The 27,504-nt window shown below is 41.1% G+C and overlaps 1 protein-coding gene and 1 long non-coding RNA gene across 2 annotated transcripts in view; one reads left to right on the top strand and one right to left on the bottom strand.

The window, feature by feature from the left end:
* LOC110982054 (follistatin-related protein 5-like) overlaps positions 1-27,504 on the bottom strand; it is a 103,598-nt gene that overhangs the window by 28,350 nt on the left and 47,744 nt on the right. Inside the window, 5 exon segments of the mRNA XM_087129983.1 lie at positions 15,520-15,550; positions 15,552-15,737; positions 16,105-16,220; positions 16,560-16,616; positions 16,686-17,048. Of these exon segments, the coding sequence (XP_086986109.1) occupies positions 15,520-15,550; positions 15,552-15,737; positions 16,105-16,220; positions 16,560-16,616; positions 16,686-17,048 (753 nt within the window).
* On the top strand, positions 20,083-24,240 carry LOC147796030 (uncharacterized). Its single transcript, XR_015428381.1, has 3 exons — positions 20,083-20,488; positions 22,615-22,683; positions 22,896-24,240. It is a non-coding gene; the product is annotated as an uncharacterized LOC147796030 (long non-coding RNA).

Raw genomic sequence — 27,504 nt, 5'->3', positions numbered from 1 at the left:
ACAAAAAAGTTGCGGATGACTCAATAAGCCATCCCCACTCAAAAAGTGGAGGGGTATATACCCCGCCCCTAGGATTTAAATGCGGTAAGTTTTCATTTGATTCAACATGGAGAGGTTCTTGGTAGTTTTTCTACCAGGGCCAGAGTTTACCCTGGTTTCTTATTTCTTTCATAAAAAATTAGCAAGGCTCAGGTATATTCATAATGTTTCAAAGGGTTCTAATATAACTGTGGCAAATTTCATTGGACCATTCTGGTTGTGCATGCTTATGATTTGATTTTCCGCCATTTGTGCTCTTATCGTTTATCACAGTAATGATGGCGACATGGCAAAGAGTATCTGTCTAGGCTGCCAACAGTCAGCTGCTAAGCAACAGCTCATGGTGTCGTAGCAACACATCCATTCAAGTAATGAAAGCAAATAATAATTTATATAAATAATAAATATTTGGTGTGGTCGGTAGGATAAGGATGTGGTTAGGTTGGCACTTACTTTGAGAAATTCAAATATATTGGCTAATATATAAGTAAAAATGAAAGTCAATACTGCATTTGAGGATAGCTAATATATAAGTACAAACGACAGTCAATACTGCAACTGAGGATATTACTGTGTTTGGTTCTGGAGCCACTGTTAAACTGAGACCAGTCAGGGAGATGCCAGGACATCTGGAATTCTTTCGTGACTGTGTTCGGGCTTGGACTTTCACCGCTGGATTTGGCTGCTCTCCACTAACAATTCTTCAGTCTCATTTGGAGATCTACCGGTGGAAGCCATCCTCTTGTTCCCTCTACAAGATGTAGCGCAGTTTCTTCATACCACCAACTGTATGCTGTTGGTCCATATCATTGATTGTCGCTTGTTATTATGTATAATTCACTTAAGCTACAGCACAGCCTAAAAGTTTCTCCCGACACTTGCGAGCAACAAGCGTGTACGAGCGAGGGGATTTCTTAACGAGTATGAGGGCCCTATAACAAGTGACAAATCTACTCCTCGCAAGCGAGTTACGAGATGAGGGATCGCCCTCGCGAGTAGTACATGCGGCCTTGCTTGAAATGTTCCCATATGGTTGTACATGTACGGGTCTTCTGTCTACACGTGGCACTGAACCTTCACTCTGAAACATGATGATGTACAAAAGCTGACTCAGGTTGGACTCATCCATATCCGAGGATTAGTGTAAGTTGGGCCAAAGATAATGATGTCCCCCACGGCAACGAGCCACGATATAATATGGAGAAAACTTCCGTTTATTCCATTGCAGTTGATTCAATTTAGCCCGATGGTGATCGTGCTTGCAGGCCCTTCGCGCATGCATGCATGCATGTGCAACATCAGGGCAACGTTGCCGGAGCTGGAGACACATGCATATCATTGAACACTGAACAGACTAAAAATAATGTACTATTTAATGACTCAGTTTTTTTTATTGTCTTTGGAATTTTTTTTGTCTTGTAGGCACAATTGCAGAATACCCCCCCATTCACCTTGCCCACCTCGTAGCCGTAGAGACACGGATACGGAGTCACGCTTCCATTCACAAGGTCCACTTCATATCCCCGTATCTGCTCCCATCCCCAGGACCCACATTGGACTTTAACAAATGTTTCCGCCTTCCCCATTCATTTTGCATTGCAGGATGCACAAGGTTCACTTCATATCCCAAATGGTCCACCAAATGCCTTTTTTCTGAATCACAGTTTCTGAAAAGTGAAATGAAAAACCTTCTTTGCAACGATAACTGTGCAAGAGCTAGTTGCCTATATTGCTTCCAAGACGCATAAGGCTACAAAGGCAAAATGGGTCTGTTCGTGTTTTTAATATGGGCATGCACATACACACTGTACACCAGTAACATTTCTTCAGACCATGGAGATATGTTCAGGCTTAATACACAGACGGTCACTACATGGGACAAAAATCAATATTCTTTGAGTCATTGTTCAAATACTGAATTTTGAAATATATAATGTGTAATTTTGTATGTAGACAGTAATTTGCACAGTATGGAGCATAGTAATGATTGGGTTATCTGTTGTAAAGATTATGTACCAAAACAGTCGACAGGAGGTTGTTTTCCTTTAAAAAGAATTGTGACAAGTCCCTTTTAATAAGAACAATAAATAGTACAAATAAGAAGTACGTGTAGACTCGATCAATAAAGAGAAGCAGTTTATTTTCGGTTTAGTCCGTTTGAAAATTATAATAGAACATACCCATCATTTATAAAAATGATTTGGTCCTGCACGTGGACTGGAGCAATCATGCGGCCGCAAGAAGGGCGATTCTTGACATCCTTCAAATAAGTAGACTCTATGACAATCACGCCACTATGCTGAGTCATCGCTGGACAGGATGGTCCGAAAGTCACAGTGCTTTCAATTATTTCTAATATGCATTGGGTGCTGGGAATGCATTCTTTGGGAGAGGAATGTTTGATGGCATAGAATTAGGAGGGTTAATATGAAGTCCTTTTTGTATTATTTTGTGTGTAGATTAATGAAAAGAACGCAAAATACTTGCTTTGCTACTATAACACTGTAAATATTTTCTTTTTTTTGTTGTTCCACTGCAGTCATTGACCCACCTGGCATTTTGAAATTAGCTACTGACAGAATCAAAAGTATGAAGAAAAGGGAAGAAATGGGAAGGGGGTTAGTGTTTATAGCGGTAGATTTCAGATTAATGATTTTGTTGCATGTGTCTACTAGTCCGCTGACATTTTTTTTAACCTGTATAAAGGATCCTAAGCATAACCTCAAACATACCAATACTTTTCCGGGTATCAGTGAGAAGTACTTTTTCCAAGTTGACTAGGAAGAATTGAAATTCTGTTGATGCAATAAAATTCTTGCGTTTTTCACTATTATAGATGGGACGCAGGAGAGCAACACCAAAAACACAGAAGTAAAAATAATAAAACATCGAATTACCTATATAGTATGTGGAAACATGCAAAGACAAAAGGGAAGCCATTAAACACAAGATTCACTCAAGCTGAGCTAAGTAAACCCTTAAGTCAAGTCTTTAAATTTCTCCTATTCTTCTGTCAAGAATAGAGATTCTTAGTCGAAGAAAATAAACAGAGTAAAGAACACTAAGGGAAACAGGGTCCAGTCTAGGATAGCTTGCTTCCTAATCCACCTGATTAAATATTCGCAGCAGTACAAGCAGAATAGTAAGATTGCTGGTCAGTATCCTTCTGAACAATAAATAGTAGGCCAAAATCCTAATACAAACTAATGAGCTAGGGAGCAGTCCTACCACAGGACTTTAGTAAAACATACACAACCCTCACTCAACCACATTCCTAGCTGTTCCTGATGAACTGGTGTACCTAGTCTTATCACATATTCCAAGGAAACCACTATATGCAAGGAGCCTAGTATGGTCAACTGTCTATGCACAGTGCATATCATACAGAAGGTTCCCAAGTTTGCTAAAACATCAGGTAAAATAATTTACATGAGCAATTCATATCGTGTCAATAATACAGTTCAATATTTTGAACCTGTAATTGGAAAACGGAGAATTGGGGGAAAATGCATTCAGTTTGCAGAATTAAGGAGGCTTAAATGTTGAAAAGACAATTTAGTTTCAATAGGAAAACATCATCAAATATTAATGCAGTCAATCCAAGCGTCAACTTTTTAAAAATGAGTTGGTGAAATTTAACATGTAATTGTAGAGCCTCTTTGCGGCATAGCCTCTCCAGAAGGAAACAGCCAGAGAAAACACTCCCCCATCAAAAGTGGAATAAGCCAAAGACAGCAAGAGCGCCTGCAAGTGTGCCTGGTTACTTTCATTATTTTGTCAAAGTAAAAGTCCTATCCAGGAATGAGCTGATTTCTTTCTTATAACTGTAGTTTCCACAAGCTTTATTTCTATTGATAAGTGGTTGAACTAGTCCAATTTTATCATTCTCTTCTCAAGTTATACATGGACTGATATTGAATGAAGATTAATGAAATATTAGTGACTGACATAATTGTTTTTGTTTTGCGATTGTAATGTTGCTTTTGTGCAGATCGGACATGATATTTTGTCTAACAAATATTTCTTCATGGGAAGTACTTTAACTCATGAACCTTACTCTGCACTGCCACTACCAGGGTAATGTGGGGTTTAAACAGCAAAGTTCCTGGAAGCATGAAGGGAAAATTCATGATTCTCATTAGAAACAATCGATTGACTTTGTGTATATCAATTAGGTATATTTGAGCAAATTGTAGTGCTAGATTAAGCAATATAGTGAATGAAAGTTTCACTTTGAGGCCACACAAACTTTCCATTATGCCCAGTGCTTGTCCAGAGACAAGCTGAAGCAGGGCATGGTCAAGTGCAGTGGGAATAATAAACCACCTGCTGCCGCTTTTTTTTATAAAAGCAGCACACATCTGAGGCCTTTTCACACTGCAGAGCCAATCCCAGGGAAATAAATCCCCAGGAAAATCCCGGGAATTTTTACCCAACCAAAACACCAGCGACCATTCACAGTAGACCCATTTGGTAACTCCTAGGGACACTATTTCAGGGGAACACCAGTTGCTTTTCCCCAGGAAAAATGTGGAACCCCAGGGTTTTCTCCTTTAGCCCTATTCCTGAGCAGGAGTAAATATTTCCCAGAGGAAAAGCTTTCCCCCGGGAATTTCTTTGGTAGTGTGAACAGACAGACCAAAATTCCCAGGCAAATTCCCGGGGAATTTGTCTATAGTGTCAAAGCCCCTGTATAGGATATTTTCAAGATTTTCAGTTTTCAAAATTCTTCAAAAATTCACCATTTCATTTAACGGACGTTTACACCTACATGAATGACTGTTTGGTGGCTACTCTAAGCTGACAGGTCACCTTATTGACTCCCAAGGATTTCAGGCCTACCACCCTGTAAAGACCGCCAAGAATTGTGAAGTGCTGCGTAATTTCTTTTGTCCCTATAGTGAATGCGAGTGGCATAATTTCAAATGCAGCTAGATTAGCATGCAGCGGTGCTGTGTCGCTCATCAATGGGGCCATGGAGCACAGTCACTACATATGCAAATTTCCCATGTGCGTATGGCCATTCGCTGAATAAAACTATGTCATCCAAGATGCCCTATGACCTCCCACTATGCACTGCGGTCTCACCGCCATGATCGTCCTTCTTTTCGAAAGCGACTAAAGTCGTAGCCTGGTGGGGAGGACGGGTGGGAGAGGACTGTTTGGGTACGTATTCTCTCGTAGACCCGACCCACATAATCAATGTAGGGGAACAGTCTACTGCACTCTACCTACCCAAACAGTCACTACATACGCAGAGTGGCACCGTTACTGGTGGTGGGTTGGCTACTGAGAATGCAACAGCCAAAGAGATAATAGCCTATGTAACCAACTGGCAGAAAAATGTAATAATATCAGTGAGAGGTTCTCATGATAAGTAAAAACATAACCGGACTCACCCTAGTGGGATTCCTCTTGAGCTTTGTTGTCTGCCCCTTGTTGCCGGAGCTTGTGCTACAGGGAGCAGAGCCGTCCTGCCATGTACAGAGTCATTACGCAGGACTTCCCTCAGGTAGCAGCATGTGAAGGTAGAGGGAGACTTCCAGCATGCAGCTTTACCTATGTCTGCAATAGGAACACCCCGAAAGTAAGACCATGAAGTAGAAACTATGAGCCCTGATGTAGTGATTACCTTGCTCACCAGGTTGTGAAGGCCAATCCGGGTAAGCAAACTCGATGGCTGCAACCATCCAGCAGGCTATCGTGTTTTTTGATGTAGGAACCACATGACTGATAGGATCCCATTTGGGCTGATAGCAGGAAAGCAGGTGAAGCTGAAGGGGTCTCATGTGAAGCCTGCACCAAGGTACCAGGTCGACCATACTTGCCATCAGGCCAAGGAGACGAAGCCACACGTGGGCCGGGGGGGACTGAGCGGAGTGAAAAAGGGATACGCCTTGCCAAAGATTGGCGATGCGATCAGCCGTCGGGGCAATGATACCTCTGTGGAGATCGAGTTCTGCTCCAAGGTAAATCAGGACTACGATGGAGACAGTCTTGACTTCTCTCGATTGATGATGATGCCCAGGAGAGAAGAAAGGTCATAGCCAGGCGTTTGTCTTTGTTGCACGGCACTGGGGTTGGACATAACATGGCCTTGGATGGAGGGGCACTCGTAAACTTGAGGGAGTAGCCCTGGGTAATGGCTGCCAGAACACATCTGTCCAGAGTGATCTCCAACCACAACCCTGCAAATTACTGTAGACGGCCGCTAACGGGTTCGAGATTGGCGGTCGCGGAATGTTGCGCAGTCATCGGCAACAACCCGCAAAGTAACAGGGGGTGCGCGACAAAGATCCTCAGGTCGACTGTCGCCGGGTGGGTTTGGTTGAGACACAGACTTGAGGCATGATGCTGGGTAGGTTGTGGGAGCAGAGGGCGAAAAGAATGTGTCTTCAGTGGGAGCAGTCTCTTCGTGGTGTCAATGCATTTGGCTTTGGCCCCAAGAAATTCCAGAAACTTGCCGGAGATGAGATCCTTGCCAGAAAGTGGGAGATCTTAAAGTCTAGACTTCACGCCTTTATGAGGGATATGCATCGCCTCCAAGGCGTAGGCTCTGTGGGTGGAGAAAGCCAGGCAGGAGATCCAAGTGAATTGCTCAAAGGTGAGGGCCAAGCCCTCATCTAGGCCCCGGAGCGCCAGAGCCGCGAAGTCTGGGGACACTTGTGAATTCTCCTTGCATGCACATGCGATGTATTCCGAGAGAAGGAGGAGGAAGGCTGACTCGAGGCAGGACTTGTCACTATCATGGAAGATCGACTTCCAAGGAGCCTTGCCCGAGTCAGCGATAATTTTGTCTCAGGCTGCGTCTGGAATTTCAGGCACCGAAAAGAAGTCATCATAGTCCTCCCTTGGGAAGTGGTAATAAGCCAGGGCCCCAGGAAGATAAGGGCACCAGAGTGTGGCTTTGCTGATTAAATCAAAGATCTCGATGCAAGAGCGGTCAAGCGGGATCTCAGGGAAAGTTGGACCCAAAGACGGGAGTGGGAGCCGGAAGGCCGAGGACTTGGATAATATCACGCTGCAGGAGATGCAGCCAGCCTTCAGAGGGGGTGAGGTCGCCCTGCGAGTCGGCATTGTCTTTTCCTGATGATGGTATCTGCTGCTCAGAGTGAGGTGTAGCCATGCCAGGGTCAGATCTATGGGTGCTCCTGTATGTGACCGAAGGTTCCGGAAGTAGGACACCACCCTGGCCCAGGCTTCGGTGAGTACCACACCTGAGTAGTCGTCAATAACTGCGGAGCGGGTTGAGCCTGCGGGAGCCGGGGGCAAAAGGTCCGAAGCTGTGGAAACTGGCGTGGGTCTGTCGCTCAGGCAGTGAACTAAGGAGGACAGAGATTCATTGATGGACTAGAACGCTGTCATCCATGGCTCAGGGGAGCATTCACGTTGTTTAGAGTGACGTCTCTTCTTGGTCTTTGAAGCAACCGATGAAGAGGAAGAAGAGCGCTTGCCTTCTGGTCTGAAACAAGGGGGAGATTCAGCAGTTGATGCCACCGGTAACGTTGAAGGCTGATCCCTCGAAGGGCAGACGGGAGTTTGACTGGTATGGATGCCGTCTTCTTGGGGCGGCGGGCCAGCCGAGGAGGGTCCCGAATTACCGGGAATGCCAAGCAGGAAGCCAGAGCAGTGGATGGGTTGCGGAGGTCTGAAGCCACAGCGGCGAAGTAGTCCTGTGGGTTCCGCGGTGCCTGGCGAGTTCTTGCTGGGTGCCCTGGCACCTTGGATTGGAGAACAATCAGGCAGTCCTGACCCCTTGGAGTGCAGGGAGCCCGCCCTGATGTTGTCAGTATGAGGCCGGCTAGGTGTCGGGTCTGTCGGCGCTACCGATGATGCGGTCTTGCGTGTAGCAGAGCTACTGCGGCCGAAAGCTGTTGCGGGCGGCGGGAGAAGAGGAGCCCTGTTGGTCCGCTGGCTTTTGTGAGCCATAGGCGTTCTGTCAGTCAACTCGTTGGGTCTTCGACGGTCGTGGGAAGTGCTGGCTCAGTTGACTAGGCGGTCTGGTGGAGGGTGGAGAAATAGAAGTTATAAGTCAGACAATTCCCTGTGGGAGTCTGACTACCGCAGAATTGAGCCGCTTAGGAAACAAGTGCTCTCTTTTGCGGCTTGGTCTTGCCCTCATTCCATCAGTGATCAGAGCTCAGGCATGAACACGCAGGCTCGATCTAGCCGCATCAGTTGGCTCCTGTGCACGGCTGTCGAGCAGGAGGTACTGATCCCAGTAAAGGCCCCTCCCACCCGCGGCTAAGGCATATATCCTAGTCAGAGCCACACATAGGGGTGAAGCATCCATGCGACTACGTCTTATCCCTGTTAAACCACTTTAGATCGAAAGCGCTCTCTCAAGCGGTTAGGCCATAACCCACAATTGCTGCTACAAAAAGGAAAAATGCACGCTCTCTCATGTAGCAATTGTTGTGTGGTTTATACAGGCCGCTTTATCGAATAAACACACCACACAAGCGGCCCGGCCTATGGGGAGTGTAGGGTTGACCGTTCCTCGTAGCACTAATGGTAAACACCTGCAGAATGCACACACAAACAAAAAGAGAAAAAGGGCACCAAGAAACAAGGAAATAACACTCTTACCAACACAAATGAAATCACACAAGGTAAAGGTTTATTCAGAAACGATGAATGGATGAACCTTGAAGTGAAAACGGAAAACTTGAAAAATTCAAAGATTTCTGAAAGACACATCCGTTGCTATACAGCGCTGAGAAAAGAAGGGCGATCATGGCGGCGAGACTGCAGTGCATAGTGGGAGGTCATAGGGCATCTCGGATGATAAAGTCTTATTCAGCGAATGGCCATGCGCGCACGGGAAATTCGCATACGTGGTCACTGTTTGGGTAGGTAGAGCGCAGTAAATAGTAATTTTCACGTTTGCAAGTTGTTTGTGGCCTTATCTATCCGTTAGGGGGATTTAGGAATTTCAGAACGAACCATGAACTGCAAAATCGAGGAAAATAAGTAAGAGACAATGTTACTTTTGTAGACGTAATTCATCTGTTCTCGAGTCTAGTTGCAAAGTGCACGCATGTGCAGTACAGGAATGTGAGCTGCCTGCATGCACCACGCATGCGCGATTTCCAGTGACTGTCTGTTGCACGCCTGCTACACGGAGGCCGTGACTGGTCCCTGGCTATAACCCGCATGCCATCGAGCCGATATAGAGAAATGCAGTTCCGTTTTTGTCAGATCAGAGGTTTCATTAACCCACTACTGGTTACCCCTAAAATGCTATTTTATAAGAATAGCCTTGGTTTAATAGTGTAGAAGGCTTTGTATATGCAGGATTCTTGTAGTTGTACGGGAAAAAGTTCATCAACGATCCCTTTTGAAGTGTTTAACATGTTTAATTTGTTCGGTAGAGTTTTATTGGTTAAAGATGTATAAATACACAATATTGCAGAGATCTGATTTTTATTAAAATGAAACAGTGACTGATCTTGATAATTGAGGAATAAAAAGAGGATTACATTGTGGGCATGATGATCATGATGAACAGGTAAGAACGATGCTATACTATACTGATCAAGAACACAGTGTGGTAGGTAGTACGGCGGTAAGTAGTGAGCACACACAAATCGTGCTGTTGATCGGCGTTTCCTTTTTCTTATTCTAAAACTTAACATACCATAAGCAGACTGAATTGGTAATTGGCAGTGATGAGTTGGATTTTAGAGCAATGGACAGAAAGCTAGACTGTGTTGAAGTTTCTAAACCTCAAAGTAGGTGATTTTTCGTTTTTAAATTCAGGCCCAAGAGATCATGATTGTTATTTGCCGTTTTAGACTCTCATATCAGTCTAGTTTATTAAAAAAATATTTATCTAGCCAGCTCTTTCTGGAAGAGCTTTCCATCTCTAAAAAATGTATTCGGTATAACTTTTTAAATGGAACAAATCAACAGATATAAAAACATTCCTAGCAACAGAAATGTGCCAAAGCCTTACTGGATAATACCCTCTCCCTCGACACGGAACTGCCAGGTCCCTTAACTTCTTTCAAATTTTGTGGACACCTTTTGTCTGTCTATTACGGTCCACCTGTTAACACATAATACATGCTCAAAAATGGCCTGGATTTGTACAAATCACGAATTTTAACTTGCGTGCAGGTATCTAGGCCAACTGTCACCAACGCATGCCACAGCCTCGCCTCCAGCCTCCATGTTGTGTGTATTCGACACAGAGATCAATGGTACTCGTGGCTAAGAGCATTGATCTCCATTGTATAGACTGGATAGGACATCGCGTCCAGAAAGCGTCCCGCGTATGCATATTTTCAGGAGGGTAAATAACAATCATTGCGAATTTCATTGTGCGTACTTTCAAATGGAGTTTTTCAAAAACCAGTTGAGGTTTTCTGCTTCAGTCGTGAGGTTTCGAAGAAAAACTGAATTCTGCACTTGGAATGGATAAATTTGGAAAGAATAATGGTTGAGGTGTACGCAGCAGTGAATTATCAAAGATCAATGTCAAGTTTGGAAGAAGAACAGAAGGAAATGTAAGTTGCATTTTTTTAGTTTCAGAAAGTTTCTCAAGTTGTACTTTTTAATGCTTAACTTTAAGCCTATATAGGCCTAGTTAGAAATTTGTGACTTCAGGCTTCAGGACTGTCTGAAATAATACTTATTGGCAAAAGTAGTTTCAAAAACTGAATGACTACACCATACTTTGTCATTTATTTTCCCCAGATTTCACTGGAAAAATCTCTAAGACAGCCATGCTTTGTGTTCGTCAGATCTAAAGATGCACTGAACCCAAATTGTGTGACAAACAATATGACATGAGTGACAGAATTCTTCGGGGCAGAGATGAAAACAAAGTGAGAAGCAGAGTGCTGACTTTTCTGTTGAATGAAGTTACAAACAAGGGAATTCAAAGTCAACGCAATGAAAGAAACTTATAGTCTACGTAACAAAATTATTCGTTCGCATTAAAACTGACTTTATTATGTCGGAAAGTAGTTGTTAAATGTAAATTTGTAAGTCAGGAAGTGAAGTCAACTTTTTAAGCTGATTAATAAGTGTCCGTTTTAAAAACGGCAGTAAATTAGTTTGGTCCCTCATTTAAAGCTGTGCTCACTTTGTATTCACTTTGTGCTCATAGAAAAGATTTTCACACTTCCGCAAGCCGCATATCAGATTTCCAATAAAATGTACTCAATACATAATGAATTTTATTTAGTACAATTTTTCCTGAAATTGTGTAAAATTAAAATCATTTTATTGATGTTTTTTTTAGTGTTGGCTCATCAAAACCAGACTGAAAAACACATAGACAGTTTGGACATCATATTTAATGACAAAACCTATTGCATGTCCTTGTGGAATTCTCAAGTTTTCTACACCAAACAAATCACGATTGAACTGACCCAAAGTGAATATATTGCTAAAGCGAGAAAGTAGACCATAGGTGTAAAAAAATGAATAAAAAAACAAACACACACAAAAAACAGGTTAACATTATAGCTTTCAAGTGGGTTAGTTTAATCATAAAAATGGTCAGTTATTTCAGAAAATGATCTTCTGGCATTTTCTGTTTATTTCTAGCTTGTTTTTGGGAGGGAGGCCAAGAGCTTAACCATCATCCCATGAGAAAAAAGGTTATGTTGACCAGAAATGCACACTGCATCACATTACCCTTCTGAAGTGCCGCCACTGTGCGGCCGCGCATTTTGTGCACAAACAATGTGCGGTATCCTATCCAGTCTATATAATGGAGATCAATGGCTGAGAACCATGTTGCGCGTTACATGCTTTATGTGCATGTGGAAACCAGTGGATTCGGTAAGACTTCAGTTTCGCTGGTTCCAGTCAGAACATGTAGTTTCTACATGCGTGTATTTGGCACGGAATCTCGTGCGCCGAATAGTTGCACGTGCACACTGTACAAACTGCGCCGGAAAATGGTTGAAAACAGTCCGCAACAATGGCAAGAATTAACGTTACATCTGACTTTATTTTCCCATTTTCGTCTTTGGTGGTGATGTGTCGAATTTCTTAACCCACCAGCCATGGAGATAAGGACACATAGGAGTCACAGGCGTGAAATTGGCTCCATGGAAAAGGTAGAAATGTTACAAATATTAGTTACAAAATTTTTTGCCCGATTTTGCACCCTTTATACCCTGGATTCCCTCTGTAACTAGTACAGTCAGGGAATCCACCTGGGCTATATGGAGAGACCTATAATAATATGGAAAAGCTTGTCCCGAAAATGACTGTTGGCAAGTACCAACAGTACAGAAGAGTATTTCGTTCCAAAGAATTCAAAGTGGAATATACATGTACACTGAGCACTGAAAAGGTCTACGGATATGTGTCAGTGGTTAGCTTAAACTTGGGGAAAAATGATTGGACAGGAATGGGAAGCAAATTACAAGTGACAAATGAAAATTGGACACAGGGTCTAAATATAATCCCGGGACCATTTCTGAAACAGGTAGCCTAGTTTAAAACTGCCTACACCTGGAGAGTCTACCTTGTACTTATCACAATAAAAAGGCCTCATTGCATTGATCGCAAAAGTCTTCTTCCTTTTAATTTTAACACATGATCAGTTCATGGATCAGTGCAATTTGTGAGGAATACAATTTCCAAATAAAATTCCCGCCAAGGTGTTTACTGTTTGCATTTGGGAGTGGCAGTTTGCCTGTGGATGCAGTCGGACAAAAAGGGGGTTTCAAATTCATTTTATCTTGATATAATAACACAAGCAGCCAATTCATTGTGTCTGTGTTACCTGTATATCGTCCTATTTGAAAACTTGCACTGAAAGCTAAAATGTATTGAAAAAATATTATAGAAAAATATTATTTAAATGAATTTGGGGATCAAAAATTGGTTGAAATTTATCACGTGATGACGTCATCATTACGAATTTCTGCTAGGATTTACCTGACATGAAAATCTAAAGGTCTATCAAGTTTGAAGTCAATCATATAAAGGGAAACTATCCAAAATCCGGCTGGCCACAAAACAGGAGTTTGAAAAAGGAAAAGAAAAAAAAAACAAAAATGAGAGCTTATCTGTCTGTTTGAGAACAGAATAGACAGCTTTTACACGTTCTTCTGTATATTTGAACTAAGGCATCATCACATCAAGTCATGTTTCATATATAACAGCTCTCTTTCAAGTCATCTGCAAAGGTTTCAACCAGATAGAACATGTACTTCAGGAGATATAGGGCCCTATAGAGTGCACTTTTAACGTCAAGTGACTTATCCCCTGATGACGTCATCAGCACAGGAGGTCTACATTCGCCTGTAACACTTTCCTTTCAAGTTATTTGCAAAATGTCAACCAGATAGGACATGGCCTTTAGGAGAGGAAAAGCTTTGAAGTTTACAGATTTCATGCGAAGTCAAACAACATGTGTACAAAACCTAAGGGGAAAAATAAAATGTTCAAAATATATCAAAATATATCATGACATCATTCATTTTCAATAAATCTTGCATCAGGGTCTTTGTTGGCTATCACTTTGTCAACTATCAAACATCGCAAAGTTACCAAAATTGTGGCTCGAAAATGTGTACAAAGTCAATGGGTCATAAATTTGATTACAGAAGCACTGCTCCTTTGAGTTCATGTCACGTGATTTGCACTGAAACTGAACAACTTTTATGAAATATTACTTCATATTGGGACTGTTTGGAATATTTCAAATCAAATGACAGGGCGTAAAGTACCCAATTTCTCTTTCATTCTTAAAGTAATCTAGAGCCAAAGTAAAGGACTACTCGTTCACTAGTGTTAAGTAGAAAGACGTGTACAAAACCTATGGAGAAAAGTAAAATATTCAATTTAAATCAATATGAAATAAGGTGATGACATCATCATGACGTCATTCATTTTCAATAAATCATGCATCAGGACCGGGTATACGTTCCTTCATCATAGATAAGGTTTTAAGTTAGACTGAAAATTGCAGTTCGCCTTCTGGAAAACGGTAGACCTACTGGTTTAGACTGACCATTTTGTGGTATATATACATGTATCTGTAATCACAACCTATCAATTCCAAAATTATGCATCAAGGAACTCAAGATGCAGTTGGTATTATTTCATGCCACGTTTTAGCACAGAGGCAGGCAAAGATAGTTCTAGTGATATCTCCATGCCTTTTTTGGTAGTTGTGTTACGTTAATTGCACATCGTTTGCAAATTTTGCATTGTCTTCAGAGCAAATGGAATTGTGGTTGAGAACTCTCCATCGATGTTTCAAGATGTATTTTTTGCATATAACAGGTTTTGCCCTTACCCAACGTATATTCCCTTGTCAAAATTTCTGCACAAATTCCTGTTTTATTCCTATTGAAAACATGTTTTTATGCCCCAAAACAGAATTAAAACATACTTTGATCCTGTTTTCAGCAAAACACAGGTCTGTTAGAGCCTGTTTTATTCCTGTTTTCTGCACTGAAACCTGTTTTTTCCCTGTTTTTGTCTCCTACACACTGTTTTCTTACTGTTTTTTTGGACTTAGGGAATTTTGGGACTTTCTTAAAACCACCATCCTGTTTTATTGCTGTTTTTGAGGGGCTTGACCTTACCCAGACTTCACAAAACATCCTTTTTAAATAAACCATGTTTTATTCATGTTTTCAAAAAACAGGAACCAGTTTTAAAACTGTTTTTATTCATACTGTTTTGAGCCTGTTTAAAGCCTGTTTTATTCCTGTTTTTAGCAGTTTCAAATACAATCGTTTAAAACATGTTTTTAAAAACATGTTTGGAACAGGAAAAAAACGTTTTATTCCTGTTTAAATTTGACAAGGGTTAATAAGCACTGTATGCTCAGTGCTTGTCTGAGATCTTGTGAAAAAAAACCTTGAGTCCCACCCGAGTAAGCTTGTGAGGTTTTTTTTTGCAAGTTCTCGGACAAATATTGAGCATACAGTGCATGTTAATATACAGTAAGGGCAAATCCTGTTATATAAATCTCCACTGACATCTTCGTGAAAGAAAAGATCATTAATGTTTATTTATTAAAATAGAACAATGTGGCCATTGGTTCTGGTTTGCAGGTATGGCGCATAGGGGAAGCACGTATGCATGGAGGTACCCGTTTGTCACTCACTTGTAACGGTTTATTGCGAGGGATATGGAATGAGCGCTCGTACTCGTCTCGAACTTCACTCGTTTACTGCTCGCAAACTTACAAGTGTTCACCGAGGGGCCTTGCTTTTTACTTGCGAGTTCAATGGGGCCCCTTGCGTGTTTTTGGAGAAACTTTTGAGCTGTACTGTAATCAGCGTTGTACAAATTTGTAAATAAAATATCTAATGTAGAAGTTTCTTGTGCCACCACATGCCCTGTTACCTTATTTCTTGTACTGGGTTCTAACCCCTCTCAGGTACAAGTGGAGAAGTCAACTTATATCTAAAAATTTCCTCTTATCCAACACCACTCGGTTACATTAATCAAGTATTTCAACCATTCCCAGAAATGCGTAAATTTCTCACTCACCGAAGGCGTCATACATCTCGTATGGGTCCAGCCTTTTTGTCGCCATTCTTGTCGTAGATGCGCAGAATGTCCAGCAGCGAACACTGCTTAAACAGCCCTCCGATCCGGTCTCGTGAGACCATGGAGAGAATGTCATCCTTGGTAAGCATGCTGTCCCGTGATGAATCAAAGTGGTTGGTCAAAAGACTCACAAGGAACTTCCTGACGACGGCCAGTGAAGTAATGAATATTGAAATAATATTTTATAACATTTGTTTAATAGAAAAATGAAACTTCAATTATGCCAGATATTACAAATTCAAAAATACTTTAAACAATAAAGTTGAAAAGCATAGAAGAGGCATTGCGGTGTCAACATTATTTCTGTGTACACTCCCAACTAAGCGGAGACTATGTTTCCATTTCCCTGTTTACGGCCAAAATGATGAAGTGCATATCGGTTAACTACAAGGTTATTCTGGGGTTTCACGGTTCCTCTTTTCATTTCTAAAATAGGAACGAAGTTCAGTGCGCAGGGAGATTTTTATTTTTTTCTTACAGATTGAATGGTTTTGGGAATCTGAATCCATGATCAAAAAAACTTACGCTCGGCAGGGCTGGGGTCGTCCCGGGAGTGCTGAACTGTGCCGCATAGTGATCCAAGATGCTGGTCTTGAGATCTACCAGTCACTCCTCAGAGCAAGGAACTTCAGTAGGGATTTCTGAGGGTGAAGCGCGAACAGGATGTTTGAAAATTTCTTGAAAACCTCTGGACGACTTCCCTCATGTCAAATAATTCCAGATTTCACGTATGGGAAATTATGTTCTTTAGTTAAGTTATCCATCCAAAAAAGTAACAGGAATATTTTAAAGGATTTCCGAAACGAATTGTTTGAAGCATTAAACAACACTTGTGGATCTATATTACGTAGGATGTCATTGGAAATCCCTACTACAGACTAAACCTTTCTTTGCTTTTCAATAGCATCTCCTCCGATGACATGAATGTCGTTTTTGTTGTAGTTTTTTGTTTTGTCGGAAGGTAATATAAATCTACAAACCTTCAAATATAGGTTTTTCTGTTGCAGTCAAGGGGTTCGTCTTTGGGCCATCTCCCTATCACTCTCACCTACGTCCCATTCATCTTCAGTCTCCCTAACTTCATCTTTATCTTCCTCAGGTTCTACTCCTCATCGTTTGGTCATCATTATCATAAGCAGTAACATCTACTGTAGGTTCAGTGATATCTTGCGCCTGCTTGGCATCATCCTCTCTGTCCAGTTGGTTGCTCAAGACATTCAGGTTGCTTCCAATCAACTCAGAGGTGGGCTTCTTGCAGACTGCATCTTGGACTACAGCGATGTGAGTCTGCTTGATGCAGGCAGCCCGGTGCAACTCGCAGTGATTGTCGTAGATTAAGCCGTCCGAGCCACAGACAGGGTGTTGGTGGGACTTACACTCTGTGATACACACACAGATCGGGTCGCTCAGGCTGGAGTTAAAGGTGCACTGGCTTCCCTTTGGGCACACCATGAACGTGCAGGAGTTGACTGTAAGGTAAACATAAAGCTTATGATGAAAGACTTCATGCTTTTAATATTAAAAAACTGAACTAAGAAAAGTAGTTTGGAAATAAGACATGAAACCCATGAGACCCACTTTCAAATTCTGACTTTCTGAATCCTGGGGAGATGACATGACACCCATGAGAGCCAGCAAAACATTTATACAGCATAATAACTAAAATTATACAATCAAAAGTAAATGGAATACATAGGCACAGCTGACATTAGGTTCCGAGTACATAAATGCATGTGAAAAGAGAGAAATGTACGATATCCACCAGTACTTCAGTAACAGAACACAGGTTGCATTTTGAGCCTTCTCGACAAAATCATTTAAAACACGAGAGCTTTTCTGCCTGTTTGCAACATGCAGAGGAATTTTTCGCTTTTGATTTCAGTCAAAAATATTGAAATATCTTCCCAATATGACTTGATCACTTAATCCATCGGGTCTATGCCCTTTCAACATTTCTGATCTCCAAATTCAACAAACTGACTGTATGAAATTATTGGGCATTTCAAATAAAGAGTAATCTGAAGTGAGACTCCCAAATGAGTAACATGTGTAGTAACTATACTCGTAGACAAGTGAACAACTAGCTTTGATTTTTCACTAAGAAACAAGCGGCAAGAAGTCGTCAACAATACAGGTGGTAAAATTTTACTCGAGCTAGACATTTTAACCGTGTTGAGCTAGATTTTTAAATGCGTATAAAATAAAATGGAGACACATTCTTTTTATTTGACCGAAAATCCACAGACATTTAAATTGAAACACGAAATTGACAACACAAAAGGCGACAAGGCCATCAGAGTTAAAAATATACAGTTGGAAGCCGAGTATTTCAACTTTCCAAAATTAACCGAAATTGTATGGGACACACGTTTGGACGGCAGGGTTGCTCCACCTGAACCTGCATCATCTGAGCCTGATCTGCCCGAGCCTACTCTGTCTGGACTTGTTGCAGCAAAAACACTTCGTATCACGGGATACAGATTACCCATACTCATCTCAATCATTACCCAAGGGCAAAAGAGGAAGTGTCATATTAGACCCCGGTTATTATGGCATCGATTGGTTTGACTTTTTGTTTAATGCGATTCTGGGGGTGTCTTTCAAAGTTCATTCAGAGTCAAAGAGAGCGACTTTAGCCATTACAACCCTACCTCAAGTTGAAGCTAAATAAGATATGTAGCCAATTTATTAGACCTGCCGAAAGTCAAACTTTTACCCAACGTCATTTATAAAGGTAAATACGATTTAAACCCTTTGAAATTTGTGTTTATTCATTATGAACAGTTAAACACCAACAACAACTTTTATAATGGCCAATCTTCAGACTTGTTGGACGTTGTACCTACTGAGCCCTACTCATATACCATGCCTGAGAGTAAAATACCTAAAAAGTTAATAGATACAAATATTGACGAGTTGACTTTTTCTTTAAAAAATAAGCAAGGCCAACTAAGAAACATAGGTGATGGGATTTTAATCGAATTGGACCTTTTAAAAGCACATGTACTTTAAAAGATGACAACAGACAATCAGCCGAGCATGTATCCAGATTTGACTGGGTATCGAACCGAAACAAATGCAAATAAATTTATTGCCTTCAAAAATTTGAAGAAATTCAGGGTCAAATTTTAAAAGAACGTGACGCCAGAGAAACTTGTTATGAAAAGATTAAAAGGCTATTATTCCCAGACTCATATAATACACAAGCACACAGTAAATTCTGTTTGTATGTGGCCTGCCACAGCTCTTTTATTGGACATATCCTGCCAAATACCATGGGCAAACTTGCAAAGAAAAACAAGACAGTTGGGCACACCAGACCCCTGGGTTGACCAGACCCAGCCATGAATAGGGCACACCACACCTACCATATACGCCACCACACCCCTGATTATTGGGGCACACCAAACGCTAGTGTATAGGGCACCAGACTAATTCATGAATAGGAAACACCAAGCCAGCTATGTATTAAACCATTCACACCGGGTGACCCACAAACAGTCATGACATGCACAAAAGTTGCAACACCAGGCCACACAATTTATCAAAGGTAAAAAGGGGAAAAAACACGGCTTAAGAAATCCTGAAATGCAAATATACCAACAATTAAACCAATTATTAAACAAACCAGGCACCAGATGTTCCCCCAACTTAACGCAAGGAGCTACGGAAGGAACGGCACCTAGTGAACCTCCAGGGAACCCTTACAGTGTCTGTCACAAGAAATTTAACAATTGTAATTTAATTTAAGTAATGAAAGATTTTATCCTAATTCCTGTGCCCATCCCATTCCCGCCAGAAAATGCCCGCAAAACAACCCACTAATATTAATTAATCATCAGCAGTAAACATGCTTTATAATAATGGTCAATAATTAACAAATACATGCTTGGTCTTCCCTGCTTAAACCGACGGGAGGAATATTAGCTTCTGGTGAACATCCAGGAAACTACTGGAAGTAAAGAAGGCACATGAGGATTTAAACCACAGCAACCATGGCATAATCTTAAGTACACCTTGAATGGAGGTGATGGGGAGGAGGTGAGATATTTTTAAAAGTACTTCCACAACATGTGCCCTTTCCAAAGGGCTGTAACAAAGTGAACTCCAATTTGCACTTTCTTTCTGACTACACCAGCCAGCAGCACAAGAGCCCCTCCCATTGGCTAGAAGTTGAATGCAACACAAAATCCTATACTCTAATTGGATAAACACAGTATGCATAGATTAGGCATTGGATCCTTTTTGACAACTCTGTGATTCTCAGAAAAGATAAAAAGGGGTTCTGAGCCTGAAATCCAGTCCCAATCCTGTACCTATTTATATTGACAGAAAGCTGACAAAAAGTACTTTACAGACATGTGAAAATATTCTGTCCAGAAAGCTTGTGCTTTGCAGGAACAGCAATTTTCCACCAAATTTATAATGCCCCTTGTGCAAGAAAAGCCTCTGTTCATCCACACATTCAGGTCCTCAAATTGAACTGTAACCACACTTATTGATTTTTCATTGAGGCATAACTTTATCTAAAGAGAAAAGGTGGTTCTATTAGGTAACAAATGTGCAATATCCTATTTGTGAAGTGAAACCTAACACACAACTAAATACATACACACAGCCCATAATGACAGCATGCTTAAGTATGCACTACAACTTGGTATGCATATTCATGGTTTGGCTAACTCAACAGCTGATTGGTTCTCATGATCACACCAGGATCCTGTGTCACTCCAAAATCTGTAAAGGCATTATGTGCAGTAAACCTTACACATGTACATGTACGCATAGGCTTGCAGCCATGCATGCACAGTACGAAAGTACAGTGATTCACTAAATAGTGCAATGCTACAGTGACTATACCAATGGCAGAGATGATTAACTGTATGCATGGAGCTATAACAACATCACAGCTAAGTTTTTCATTAAACTGCATACATCAGATAATTAATCTCATGTTTAAAATTCAAATGTATGAGTCTGTGGCAGGATCTGAAGACTTATTTAACCAATGTATGACTGAGTAAATTAACACAATTCTGGAAGATCTGGGAATAAAGCATTTGAGCATTAAATGATAAAATGTCTTAACCGTGCTAAATTACGTGGAATATGGAGTTGAGGCCAATGGCGCCACTTCGGCAGCTATAGGAATCCCCGCTATTCTGGGCGTAATTACCGGACCAGTAGGACTAGTGATGAAAGGCCTCGGCATGGGCGCATTTGGTGCCTATGCGATTTTAAAATGCACCTCCCGCAGGTTGTCCCATTAAACTAAAAAGCACGACCAAATACGATAGACGAATACGTGTCTCACGTGATCGAAGACGGCGATATTTCTCAAGAAGAATTTGTACTAATTTTATCTGAACTTAAAAAGATTAACAAAATGAAAGAAAAGATTCGCGCAAACACGAGAAACAAGTTACAAGAAAATAAATTGACGAGTAAAGCAGAATTTGACTGACAAGTAAATGAAAAAGCAGAAGCACTAGACAACGAGCGAACTGCAGTTTTTAAAAAAGATCTCATGAAAAAAACTTGGCGAATAAGTTTGCACAAGTCGGTAAAATATGACAAACCACCACCAGCTTATCCCATCGCGCCCCCTTTTTAAATCAGTCTATTATAAAGTAAAAAGCTCTATTTAAAAGATGGGACACAACTTTAGTCATTTGGCAATCGTGGTAAATAAACACAATTCATTTGCAGCCGAATTTCCAAATTTAACCGCAGCGTACAAGTTGCCGAGAGTTAAAACAGACAAAGCAGTCAATCGTTGGGTAACCGACCCGATTTCGTTTTACCAAAACCAATTTAATTTCACGGTGTATTGCGCAACTACGGCACGCAGGGTGGACTTCGTTTTACTGTCCGATTTCAATCCGTACGTGTCTGCTGTATTCAACTTTCACGTGTACTACACGGTAAGAAAAATATTTTACGACGGTGTGATGCCCATACCCAGCGACGATGTATTTGACGCGTCACACAACAATTACGATCATCGCAAGTTTACAGACACTTGTCTATTGCACAAAGTCGATCCAAGCAAGTCCTACAAACAGACGTAAGACAACGTATCAAACGGGCTAGGCACGGCTTATTATTACGATAACGGTTACGTGCCAATCCCAGGTAAAAACTATGACCCCTACGATTTACACGTGACAAATGGTAAATATGCGAGATCTACTTTTATGGGCTTCAGTTGGGCTAAACCGCCAAAAGGCTCTGGTCATGCAAGTACCTATACGGTGAATTTGATTTTGCAGTCTGACGCAATCACGTTGGCCTGGTGGGATTTTATACCAAAGAAATCAAGCTTGACAGATGTGGGAATCACAAAGGTAAACAAATCGATTAGAGCTTACATATATGCCATACTGGGAGCCCAAGCTCAGACAAAGACAAGCGTTTTAGCCAGGTTAGATGCTCAACGGCAGTTTATTACTATAGTGGAAGCTTTACTAAACTCGAAGTCCAACTTGGAGCAAAGTATAGACCAATTTCAAGATTCTTTACAAATATGCAAAAATGCCTTTAAACTTTGTAGTCACACCCGGCTTATATTTGGTGCCGTCAGACATGGATCCGAGAATCGGAACGTTTGAAGGATACAAAAACAATTTGCAAATCGCGACCAAAGGTATGAGGACGGGCTATGTGCCAAGTCTAAACTCAGATGTTGTTCCTTCAGCTTCCGGTCAAGAAGAACCAGATTTTACAGAACCCGACCAAGTAGAACCAGAACCTACTACCCCTTTACTCGTTACTTTACATGTAATTCTCCCTCGTTCTAATGTATAATATCCTGGTTCTCCCTTCGTAAACGTCGTTTCTTGTTGAACTGGATTGAGGCCAGAGACAAAGCTATCGCCCTGTGTCAAGTCTTGTTCTTTTTGATCAGCTTTTGGGTCTTGTTGTTCTACCTGATCTTTCAAACCGCCCATTTCAATGCCATCAAATCCTCCTTCTGCCATCTTTTACTTTAAAATAAACTGGTTCTTACTTTGACTTTTAAACTTGCTTTTTTAGCCCGTAGGCAAACTTGCGGGTAGGACACCTTGCGCCACTAGCCAACCATGGATAGCCAATGCACTAAAGGCAAGTGCGGTCATTTCTGCTACGTCTTCTACCGACAACCGATCCAAATCTGGTGGTTTAATTCTCAACAGCCTTTTACCAAGCATGGCGTAACCCATGGAGATTACCGAAACTACTGCACCATGGTAGATTGTGTTGATGATCCTGTTTATGTTGATGTTTGCGTTACTCATTCTTAATATATACCAATTTTTTTATTACTCCATGTCTAGGACTTCTGGTGCTGTGTTTGCTTGAGAGGTTACTCGACTTTCACTGGGTAAGGCTTGAGCCGGTGGCGAAGTCGCTTCAACAGCAGGCTTCTTTTTCAAAAATAAAAATATAGCAATTCCCCCGACTACTAAACCGCCTAAAATCAAGTTTCTGTTTGCTGTGTAAAGGTTATGGGTTCAGGTTCACCCACTTTCATTTTGGCCAATCATTGCTTCATCTTTTTGTCATGTTCTGCCAACTTTTTGCCCTGTTCTATTCGTTTGGGAATTTTACTCTTGGTGACGGTCTGCACTTGGCTCTTGGCTGGTGTCGCTGCTTGTCATACTTGTTCTTCCGTGACATCTTCTTTTATAATACACTGATTTTTGTTGATAGCTAAATGTTTCGTTGTAATTAACGTTGCTACCAGAGGTGATAGGTAAACCCCGTACTTGTAACAAAGTTGGCTTAAAAAATGTCCCATCGTTTGACTAATGATGGGGTCGTTGTTTAAATCTTTAGTCAGATCTTCTTCAGACTTCAAGTCCACGTTGAAACCGAGGAATTCTATCGGTGTAGCAATGCCTAAAAGCCTGGCATAAAGACTAAGGATCGAGTTACCCAGAGTTTTAACGATTTCTTTGCTGAATCTAACTACGTAAAGATTAAAAAGCTTTTCTTGTTCTGCCGGGTTAAGTGATTCAATCTCTTTTACAGAGTACTCTTTACCTAGGTATTTCTTGGACTCACCCGACACTACAACTGAACTGAGCTTGTCTTTGATGTTTGGGTTTAGGTTCTGTGGTTTGTGTGGATTCGCTTTTAACTTTTGAATCGGCAAGAATAGTTTTAATGTCAGCCATTTTAATACATACGTTTAAAAGTTGTTAAACGTTTGCTTGACACGTAGGTACTCGTAGGTGTAATAGATTAAGTTAACTGCGACAACTAGCTCGATAACTACCTGAAAGAATTGTAACATTGTTGCTCTTAACTTACAACTGAACTTAAAAAAGCTGTAGCCAGACTACGGCAGTGCAGTTACGGCAAATTGAAACAAATATTTAACAAACGGTAACTAGTTCAAGCTAGCTCTTTAGTTAATTCAAGTTTGTTTTCAACTAGCTCATCAGTTAGTTTCAAGTTTGTTGTTAACTAGCTTATCAGACTTCCTTTTGCAGTTACAACTAAAGCAACAAAGCACACAGTTTGACTTGATATGACCTCCTGAGTTGTCTAACTGTTCGATGGTACAAAATCAGATTTTTTTTCTCCAAAAATTGCATCTTAACATTACAATCTGAATAAAAGCAACATGGATAATCCTTGATTAAACCACGGCAAAAGTCTGTGTTGATGAAATGATCCGGATCGAATCATTTGTACTTCTTGTCTTCATGGCAGCAATTATGAATCCGTTTGCTATTGGTTACCTCTATGGGATCGTTGCACAATGGACAGACATGTCTGTTTCTTATGTCTACAAATTCCTGTTCCATTACACTCTATACACTGTCTCTTCTGCCGACCATGGGGACACTTGTTCTTTTCTAAGTACTGTATCTTCCTATCAATACACTGGTTACAACAGATGTTAATGCCACCACTTGATCTTACTCTAAAATCAGAAAGATTTTTCTGCTTCTTACATATTTTGCAAATTCTATTTTTCATCTTTATTTATAATATATGTAAATAAAATTTATTTCATTTTTATAGAAGCGAGTAAGACACAGGTGGCTCCGTCAACAACACCAACTTACTGAACTTCACGTCTTGCAAATGCCTTTGATTGGTTCCCTTTCACCGTTAGGCACAACGTCGTTCTCGTCTAAACACTGGTCAAACGAATTTCGTTCCTTGCAGTGAAACAAAGCTACCCAAGCCGTGTTCTCTCGATAGTCTTTGAGAACCAAGTTATACTTCTGCGTCAACAACCAACATGTATGAAGATAATGTCTCCTGCTAAAAGCCATTTTGCTCAAGGCACAAGTGCTGCTCCCCTTTGATAGTTTGTGGTATTTAATAAACTGATCTGAGGCACAATCGTCCACGACAAACAAAGAATTTACACCGTCAAAGACTTTCTGATACAGGTCAATCGCCTCGTTTAATTCAAGTTTTTCTCAATCTAAATCACATAGGTACACATTTTCATTAGTATATATCCACTGCCGGTCTAAATAAGTTTTATTTTTAAATAGGGTCGGGCAGATGATTACTATAGCTTCAAATGCGAACCGATATTCAGTTTCCAAAAGATCGAAGATCCACTGTGTTTTACCGCTTCCCGTTTTGCCCACAATTAGAACGCAATGAGGGTTTTTATACATGTTACCATTCTGACTCATTCTTTTACTTTAAACCAGACTTAATACCTCAAGCTTTTAAAGTTCCCGTCTTCCACCGTCAATTGCTTTACCAAAAATACGTACATTGTCAACGGGCCTGCAGTTTCTGCCTGTCTTGCCATTTGAATCGATATGTCGCCGCCTCAGGCCAAATGGCCTACCGGACCCGTGTGCAGAATTGTTGGAACTTCTGAAATCTAGCCAGAGGCCGCACTTGTCTTTTAAATAACTGGCCATGTCGACACTCGTCAAGTTTAGGTCTTTCACGACGGCTCTACCCGCTTCTGTATCCGAGTCTCCAAAGTACTTGCAAACTTCGTTCCAATGTTGATATTCGAACAGTCCTTGCGAATACAGTTGATTTGGCTTACCTTTGACCGTTACGATACATTTCATAATGCGCGGATTGTAACATTGGGTTCTTTACGTTTGGATCTTTGAACAGGATTAAGACGCCTTTCAGGCTTTTAATCATCTGACCAATACTAATGTTCCTCAGAGTGTCTGACTTGTTAACCGCTTGCTGCTTCCACGAGTGAATCCTGTTGAATTAGTAGTACACAAGGCCTCTGTGTTTTTGTCGCAAACTTTGTGCCAAATCTCTATTAGTGATGACTTCGTATTCCAAGGTCAACTCCAAAATGTTGTATTTGGCGGCTGTGTCTGCACTTTTGACCACTTTGCTGAGTTCATTAAAAGTCAATTGGTAAGTTAGAGGTTTTTTGAAACCTGATCGGTAAAAAGGGCCCTGGTCTGTTAAAAGAGGCATGTCCAACAGAATCGCGTATCTGTTCTTAAAGTGTCTGCTATGGCTTTACCTTTACCGTCGTTTTCCCCTTCGTTACCATTGGCTGCTCCCAAACGCAACTTTGCCACGTTTTCCCTTTCTAGACCAAAGTAAGCCATGTTTTTAGTCTGTGTCAGCGGCAGCCAATTGTCTTTGAAGATGTAGAATACGTCTGCGTCTGACGTTGAGTTTGGAAACTAGGTTTCGCGCTATGTTGTAATACACGGTTCGATTGTCGTCTGATGCTCCATCTAGGTCCAACGTGAAAGCCAATTTCACGGTACCGGGCACTACCACGTCGTCTACACCCAAAGCGGAAAACTTGATGATTAGCGTTTGACGTGCTGCGATTATACTTGGATTGTGTGTGATGGTGACTTCACGTCTTTCATCTTTAATAGCCCTTGGAACTTTTAGCCTGCCGCTCGGGTCCATGCTGGACTTTTTAAACGAACGCAGTAGACAAGAGGGTTGCAAGTCAACACACGTTTGTCAACGTGGACGAAGCGGTGCGAGTTTACTCGGAGTTGACAGGAAAAAAACATGTTACCGTGGTGGACCCGGGATCAGAATTTAAAGGCGAGTTTAAAAAGTTGTTTACCAAACACGAGGTTGAGATGCAAGTGGGCGAACCGGGTGTTCATAGGTTGCAGGGGATCGTCGAACGGTTCAATAGGACTTTAGCCGAAAGGCTGTTTGGCCATCAATATGCGCAAGAAATGTTAAACGTTGGCAAACCTAACGTAGAATGGGTAAAATGCCTGCCCCATGTAATAAATCACTAAACGAGGAAAAAATGCAATTAATTGACAAAAACCCTGCAGAAGCTATCAAGTTGGACCAAGTTAAATAAACACAATAAACAACAAAAAGAACTTCCCCCAGATGTTTTGGTTAGGTATTTGTATTACACGGGCAAGCGTGACTGTGAATATTTGATGTTTGTCCAATCTGAACAGTTGCTGCTTAAAAAAGTGTTGTACCCATTCAAATAGACACCTTTTATAAGACAACATTGTTTGGGTTAAAACTTTTGTAACTCCCTTCGCCTTTTTCAAATTTTGTTGTTCCGTTAAAATGGAGTACATTTTTGGCCTGATACAGACTGCTTCTGATATCACTTGGCCACCAAATTCGTCTTTCATTTTACCAATGACTCTTTAATTTTTCGGTATATGATCCGTTGGGTAATTGCTCAAATTGAATAAGCTGCGCTTTTTACGTAGGTAATTGGTTAAATCGTCGGTTTGAATTTCGAGTAATAAACTGTCTGTATCAGTGTATAATAAACAGACGTTTGAACCAAAGTCTGCTTTCAACACATAATAGAAATCGTACATTAGAGTCTTGGACAGATCTAACATCTGTAAGAGCTGACGATATGAGTGTCTTGTGAGATTTCTAAATTGCCATTGGCTAGCTTGAATTACTTGTACGAGTTAGGGTTTTGTGTGACTTTTTTACGGGGTGGTGGTAATAGAATGTTGTCTC

This window comes from Acanthaster planci, linkage group LG19 (genome assembly GCF_054643075.1).
Source record: "Acanthaster planci isolate LZ-2023a linkage group LG19, COTS_SCS, whole genome shotgun sequence".
NCBI lineage: Eukaryota > Metazoa > Echinodermata > Asteroidea > Valvatida > Acanthasteridae > Acanthaster > Acanthaster planci.
The sequence above is the reverse complement of the archived record's forward strand: the minus strand, read 5'-3'. Positions and strand labels throughout refer to the sequence as shown.